Source organism: Nymphaea colorata, chromosome 9 (assembly GCF_008831285.2).
Source record: "Nymphaea colorata isolate Beijing-Zhang1983 chromosome 9, ASM883128v2, whole genome shotgun sequence".
Taxonomy (NCBI): Eukaryota; Viridiplantae; Streptophyta; class Magnoliopsida; order Nymphaeales; family Nymphaeaceae; genus Nymphaea; species Nymphaea colorata.
Window position 1 is genome coordinate 23968909 of NC_045146.1, and position 8017 is coordinate 23976925.

At 38.4% G+C, this 8017-nt stretch overlaps 1 protein-coding gene and 1 long non-coding RNA gene across 2 annotated transcripts; one reads left to right on the forward strand and one right to left on the reverse strand.

The window, feature by feature from the left end:
• Positions 1-733: 733 nt before the first annotated feature.
• On the forward strand, positions 734-2409 carry LOC126410400 (uncharacterized). Its single transcript, XR_007574325.1, has 2 exons — positions 734-852; positions 1314-2409. It is a non-coding gene; the product is annotated as an uncharacterized LOC126410400 (long non-coding RNA).
• A 1095-nt stretch (positions 2410-3504) lies between these two features.
• On the reverse strand, positions 3505-5174 carry LOC116260710 (protein ROH1-like). Its single transcript, XM_031639147.2, has one exon. The coding sequence runs from the start codon at positions 5172-5174 to the stop codon at positions 4074-4076; it is 1101 nt and encodes a 366-aa protein (XP_031495007.1). The 3' UTR covers positions 3505-4073.
• Positions 5175-8017: the final 2843 nt, after the last annotated feature.

Below are 8017 nucleotides of genomic sequence, written 5' to 3' on the forward strand. Positions count from 1 at the left end.
AAAATGTTTTTCATTTTAATCGTCTCTTTCAAATAAAAGTGAGGGTTTTGTCGTTTCCTATTGCACATGATTCGAATTATAATCGTTAAAAATCAAGCAAATAAATTAATTGGAACGTCGCATTATTATTTGGTCGCCAATTATAATTGAAAAAAGGAAAGTTACATTTAAATTGAATTCAAAAAAATGAAGACACGCTTTTATGCAAAGATCGATCCAAGTAACGATGGTTATGAATGTTGTCCTTGTCTATTGGTCATTGTCCACTTTCAAATGAATAGTAGAGGCAAGCTTTAATAGGAGTCGATGCCATGCCACATGTCCATAAAAAAATGGTCTCGCCCATCTCAACAACTTTTTAGGGTACGTTCAAAATTGGGTCTTGATCCTATAATTTATATATATATATATATATATATATATATACTTATTTTAAAGGTGTTGCATGAACACACCCTTAATATTGACGCTAAAATTGGATTTCCTGCTTGTTTTAGCATCGTATCATGCATGAAAAACGCCCACAAAAGTTGATCCGGACCTAACAAATCAAGACAAACTAATTAAACTTATCAGATTTCGTAGAGTATCATGTCAATGCCTTTTTTAGAAGGAACAAGGTGAGAAATATCAAGATGGAGTATAAAATAGGGTAACCTTTTTGCAGAGTCATGCAATATCAAGTCCAGTCCAAGTTGCTACCTTTTGATACGTGCATATAGGCGAACTGACTCTTTAATGAAACACGAAACCTCGGGGAAAGGTGCCCCTCGATCAGGTGCAGGAGCATCGGGGACGCAGATGATTTGCTTGGATAATCCGAACCAGAATTCTATACAGCAACAAAGAGAGGTAGCTCTACAACCATATACTGACAATTTATCTTTTCTCTATGAACTGTTGTTTATATGAAGAGATTGCAAGCTAATCAATACGAATATTACTTATATTAAAGATATTGTAGTGGCATTGTCTCAGTAACCCAAGAATATTGACAACGTAGAGCTAATTGACCAAACATTTTATTTTTCGTTGACCATGCAAAACTTAGGTGAACTTTAAAACAAAAGTACAATTTTCATTATTGCTAAATCATATATATATATATATATATATATATATATATATATGATAAGCCTACTTCAATTCCATTGAGGTTGAGAAAGACTGATTAACTGGGTTCATTTATGCATGTCTCGCCTTTCACCGAGGAAAATAAATTTATGGGTTCCGTTGCAAAGGGATCGTAGTGTCTTTGACTTCTTGGTTTACGCTCTCTTGTCGCTATTATCTGGTCCGGTGCATATTCGCAGGGATGGTGCTTTGAAGGTGTAGGTGTTCTACTTGCTGTATTTGCTGTTGTTTGATGGGTGAGTGCTGGTTATTCGGCTGTATATTTGAGGTATTGATCGTGCCTATGTCGCGAAAGACGCGCTTCCTAGAGGTTTCGATTGATTCTGTGCGTTGCAATCGTCTGTTGAAATGCCTCAGCGATACGGGGTTCTTTGGAGTGCAGCAGTTGGATTTGCATATAGTGGAATACGAGTAAAGGCAGTTGACAGCGGACAATGCATGAAGGTTTAATGCCCAATTCGTTATCTGTTGCACTAATTCAAAGCTTATTTTTTTCGGTGGGGTAGTTTTAGTTGGATGTGCCATTGGAAGTATGAGTTGGATGTGCCAAGGAGATCAATTGCTTGGTGATGGAGACGAGGAATTAGTAAGCGCGTTTTCGGTTATTCTGCACTGGTCTGTAGAGGCTGAGGCTTGAAGGCTTTAAAATAAACCATATTGGTGCAGAAAGAAGTGAACTGAAACATGATTGGACAAATGGCTATCGTGCTTGCTAGGAGTCGCTAAAAACCTGACCGTGCGAGAAAGGTCAATTGCAAAGCCTTGAAAAAGAGTTCTTCCCAGATGGTTCTGTTACAATCATTCTTCTTGTTATGTCCTTCGCAATTTCGACTTGGTCTCTCGATGAGATCGAGGAGAGAAATGAAAAAGAGGGGCAATTTCATGATGTAGCTACCATCTTGATTTTCAAGAAGGCAATTCCAGTCCATCTATTTCTGTTAAGACGTTAATAGTTTTCAGACAATAAGAAGCGTCTTTAGCACAAGCACTCCGAGATGATCCGATGATGTAAGTGTATGTTTTTACTCCTATTCAGTTTACGTTGGCTGTTCGGAAAAGGAAGATCCTTAAAATCAAAATGAGCCTATGGTTGATCTGCATCGTTGAGGTGGTGCGCGTTTGATCTCCTGGAAATATTTGTTCGAGCCTTGAGGTCTTCTTTTGTTGTTAAAATCACCAGTATAATGTTTCATGTCTCTTATTTTTTTGGTTTTGTTTGCTTTGCTGTAGTATGTGCAGATCCAATGAAAACAAAAATTTCAGCTGCTCAGCACACATGCTTCTCAGGAAGATTAGATTTTGCCTTTTACTGTATCCATTCTAAACAGTAGTGGAGCCAGAAATTTTGGCTGGAGGGGCACTAATTCAAAAAGTTTCATGCCTTTAGGGGCACCATGATATATGGATAATCAAATACTTGATGACAACAATATGAAAATAAAGATATTTTGTGAGGCTGGTGTGGGTAACTGCCAACAACTGCCCATATGTGGCTCCACCATTGATTTTAAATCTAAGCACGAAGAGTAAAGTTTTTTCAGAAGCTGTTAACGTACTGGTTATAGCCAGAGCAAGGATAACATATCCCCTCTAAACCAACACAAAAAGAGTAAAGTTTTTCCAAAAGCTGTTCACGAACTGGTTATAGACAGATCAATTATAACATTCCGTGGTTATAGACAGATCAGTTATAGCATTCCACAGGGAAACTGTTGTCTTATGAATCTGAACCTACCAGACTGCCATAACAAGGACGAAGCATGGACTAGGACTAACTAGGTGCCCTGACCATGGAGACATTCTATTGCAGATCAGACTTATAAAACCTTTCTCTTGGTGATTGACATGCTCGCGTTGTTAGTGAATGATCCTATTGTGTTTGGTAATATGAAGTGTTCCCTCATTGTTTACCGTTCAGCCAGATGGCTTGCTAGCAACAAAAGCATTTTAGTCTGAAATGTTGTAGCTAGAGTGAAGCCAAATTTAGAGTTTGACAGCCTTGCTGATCTCAGACTGCCAAGGATCTCAATTTAACAACTCATCTACAAAGTGTTTGATTACTTCAGATTTGAAATTCGTGGCTTAGTTGTTTGATAATTTGTATGTAGTGAGATTGGTCTTCATCGACTATGTTCTGCCAAAGTCCTGCCATTGTTTGAGCTGTGAAATGGCAGGTCATGAATGAGTTGGAATGTGCTTTTCACTTTTCAGAGGACAGTTTCACGTCATATTTTTAACCGTTCAGAACAACAATAGAAATTTGCGTTTCCAAAAGGGAAGTTAGGTCTAGCTGCCTTCCAGTAATTTGACTATTTAATTTTTGCACAAATTTTGGTGCTGTGATGTTTTCATTTCCTACTGAAATGTTAAAAACCCATAGGAATTGAAATATCTTTCTTTTCCTGTTGTCGCTAACATGTCAGATGCCTGTCTGCTTGTGCCGTTAGTTGGAAAACTGGTTAATCAATAGAAAGTTTGGTATGTTGGGGGCCCTATGATAAAACTTTCTCAAATGAAGAACCACCATTGTGGATCAAACACTTTCTTTTGGAGAAGATCTCACAAGGTCCTCTTGTGGAACTCTTTGCAGATAAAAGATGCATCCATATACTGTATATAAGAAGAGGGGAGAGTAGTGGGGAATCAGTCTAATGCCTGAAAATCTTAAATGGGGAAACTGAAACATAAAAGCCTGAGTTAAAGCTGCATAATCTACAAAGTTAATTGTTAAGCTTCTTTCCATGATGCCAGCACATGCAAGTGTCAGATCGGGTGTGGTGCAGGTTCAGTTTCTTCATCAATGTTATTGAGCATGGCACTTGACATTATGCTGCTTGAGGATTTACTATGTAGGTTCTTACCACTGCATTGAGAAAACAAAATTGAAATAAACAGATCAGAACACCATGTCTTCTACGATGGTTAGCACATGCTTCTGTTCATGCAGAAACAACCTCAACATAATTTGGAAACGGTTTTGAAGAATCAACAGACCTGCAAAGATGGACCAGAACCTTATTTCGGCCTTTGATGATCCGATGGAATGCTTCCCTGACCTGCCTCCGAAAAATCTTCAGCCCTTTCTCCAAGCTATCACATACATCTTTCATCTCTAGCAGCTGCTGCCGGACCTCAGTTATTTTCCCTTCCTCCAACAGTAATTGGTCTGACCCAACTAGTTCTGTTAAACGCTGACTGCATCGTTCTATGATTTGCAATTCCTTCATTAAACCAGTCACACCACATCCTTCTTTGCCTTTTTTCCTCCACTCCTCATGTATCGTCTCTTGGATGGCTATCATTGGCGCAGCCCATTCATACTGGCGGCCTGGTGGTGCTGGCACAAGTAAGTTTGTGTTCATTCCCCTGTCTCCACATGTGATGGCTACCACCAGCATCCGCATGACAAAGGCTAAAACATAACTCATTGTGTAAGTATGGACAATGACAGAGCTATTGTCGAAAGCTCGTGGGGGCACTATGAGGTCCTTCCCTATTGCATGAAGAAGGACACACAGATTATTTCGCTCATTTGCCTTCCGACCTGACAATCTGCTTCCTGTATCATTGTTCTCACCAAGCAACTTGATGAGTTCACCAAGTTCTTTCTTTGCACGCATCGCATGGGATTTGCTCATGGGTTGGGATAATGCATGGACAATGATCTTTGCATGGGAAAGGCAAATGCAGATGTGATCAAGAACTTCCCCAACAGCAACACAAATATCAAGTGCCTTGAGGGAACGGTCAAAGAAGTCAGAGATGGCAAGGCGTTTTGGGCGGTGCAGGAGCAGAGCAGATGTGAAATGTTCGTGGCAATAGATGAAGGAATTGAGAAGCCTGAGGAGCCATGTGAGAGAGAGTACATGGTTGTTGCTTGCTGAGGCAAGGTCGAGGAATGTATCTGCTACAAGTTTCTGGTAATCATCATGGTGGTGTTGATTGTCATCAAGATCTACCAGGGAAACCTGGTTCCTGCGAAGGCTGAGAAGGGAGCGACCAAGAGAGGCAAAGGTGGTGGCTGCATGCTGGTATTCCATTGCTGGTGTGCCTGTTTTTCTATCATAGCATACAATTCTTATGCATTTAGAATCTTTGAAAGGCTCCTCTCGAAAATTTGAAATTTTACCTTGCAGAATCCGAGTTTTTTTCTGAGTCTTGCAGTGTCTAATGCACCCAATAAACTCAGAAATTTTATGCGATTGGTTTCTGAATAATGGTGAGCCTTTCTTTCTTTCTTTTGACAATACTTGCGAAGTAACTACTTTTTCTGGGCTTAGTTATCGAGTCATGGACGAGACGTTCATATTATTATAAGCTTCACAAGCTGTTAGCTTTCTGTCATCTAGAAGTCAAAAGCTAATACGAGAAACTCATTTCCACGTTCATCTTGGGAAGGAATTTTTCATTTATTTAATGCATTTACGGTTGGGGATGGTGCTCAACTATTTTCAGCGGCCATCATGCTAATTGGTCTCTCATTTCATTTGCAAGGCCTTCCACGTTTTATGTTGCATCTTGGATATCTCTGTTGCGAAGGAGGTCAATCTTGTATCCACTAACCAATTGGAATCCATCTTAAAATTTGATTGACTTGGTTAAGTTTGTTCGTTATTACTAGTAAATACATGTAAAAATTCTGATTTGAAGGTAACGACCACTCCTAATCCAAAAGCGATCCTGTTACAGCTGCAGGCTGCCTATATGTATAACTGTGAATCTCAGTCATACAGGTTTCCGCTGAACTGCGTTCCTCATTAGCGACGGTTTTTTTCTTTCTTCATTTTTTCGTTGATGGCAGTATGGTGCCACACTGGTACTGGTGTTTCTCCGAGACAGCACATTCAGTTCGGTGCTGAACCCGGTCAAAACTGACCATGACCATTTTAAATATGTGCATAACTAAATTATCTTTAATACAAAAATTAAATTATCTTTAATACAAAAAATTTATATATAAATATAAATAAATAAGACTGCCAAATAGTTAAATAACTATGTAACAAATTGTTTATATACATATGTACTCACACATACAAATACATCTTGGCCGCACCCACACATAAATTTATTTTTTTGAAACTTGCTGCACCTGCACCACTACCAACAACCGCACCCCGCACGCAGGTGGCATAGGGTGATAAGTTCTATCCAGTTCAAGCAGGCCCACTTAATGGTGAAGGTTCCACTCGGCTTCCAGCTAATAGACAGTATGAATTCAGCTACCATCTTAACAGGAACCTCCGAAGTCCGAACCCACAGATTATTAAGAACATTTTGGATCTGTAACTGGGGTCAACATTGCATGTCTTTACTTATTTATTATTTGTCAATCAACATGAAGAAGCCCGGAAAGTGGTAATAGGTAGATCAAATATAAGCTTTTAAGACAGCGAAGATGGTTATATGCACAGGCATGTGCACAATGCAAAGATACACAGGCCTGTGTGCTTGACATGTGACCTTTAAGAGTAGGTCAGGGCCATACGAAACTAGGCCGTGGGCCAGGAGTCTATATGTCATGCACAGGAGGGACCTGTGCACTGTGCGCACAGATCTCTCTTAGCATGATGAAACTCGGGCTCCCATTCCTAGTGCCTATGCTGTTGGAAGTTGTATATTCAACATCACTAACGTGCCATGATATGACTATTGCATGGTTAAATATGACAGAACTCACGAAAGTGCAGCAAAACAGCATATCATATTGTGCTTCATAAGTGGTGGTGGTGGAGTTATGAGGTTGACCCATCTAATTAAATGTGGTTTAGAAGATGATTAGATATTGAATAAGATGGCTGGACAACAAAAGATGCACCATTGTGATGGAAATCTCAAAATGAACCGATAATCCAATATTGTAGGGTCTTACGATTTGCATCTAAATCTGGTGGCATTTAACTCAACTGCGCACTCGATTCTCATTATGGAGTATATATTATTTTGAATTGGAAGCAGTTCTCCTTCATTCAAGTTCAAATATCAGCCTGTATCCAGTTAAGTATTATCAGGTTAGCTGGATATATGAATTATTCCATCTGATCCGAATCTAACTGGTACACATTCATAAAATGGCTCTCCTGAGTCTGCCATTGATTCTGGGAACGTTGCCTTCGACTTCTCAAGGGATGTCGATCGCTCTGATATTTGATTTGATAAAGAAGTTTAATCAAATTGGAGAGCAATAATGTGTGATTAGCTCTTTGATTATGCCTAAGGAAAAACTTGAGTGAATTAAGTCTTTAATAATATGAAAAACTGTTTTTGCATTATTTCAAAAAATTTGGGGCGTTCCAATGACAACCCAAAACTAATTTTTGGAGGTAAAAAATGGTTTCGCTTTCAAAATGCCATTTCATTCAAGTAAGTTTTGATGATAAACAAAAATGAGTTTTGCCAAAAACATGCTTTCCAAAAAAGAGCCAATAATGTGGCACCCTTTGGTCATTTATAAAAAAAAATGTGCTTCTCCTAAACACACAAATCACTTTGTCAAAATTAATTAAAACTGTTTTTTAACTAAATAAAACCAAATTTTTTGACGGTGGCATCCAAACGCCACGTTAGTGTCGTCTTTGTAACTCTTATTGTAAGAGACAAAGTTTCACATTTTTCAAATGACATACATTCACCTGCCCTGCGTAACTTTGTAATTCTATTTTTTTCATGTATTTATATTTGAAATGTATATTTGTTAGTATTTTCCAAAAATTTCATGAAAACGTTGAAATATCATAAAATTTAACCCCGTCAAATTTTTAATACAATGAGATTTCAATAAATAATTTTCGACTTTATCTAACCAAAGAACTAGTACTTTCTTTTTAATTATAAAAAAATAATAAAATGACAATGTAACTTTACTTTCATTCCAAATTTAAAG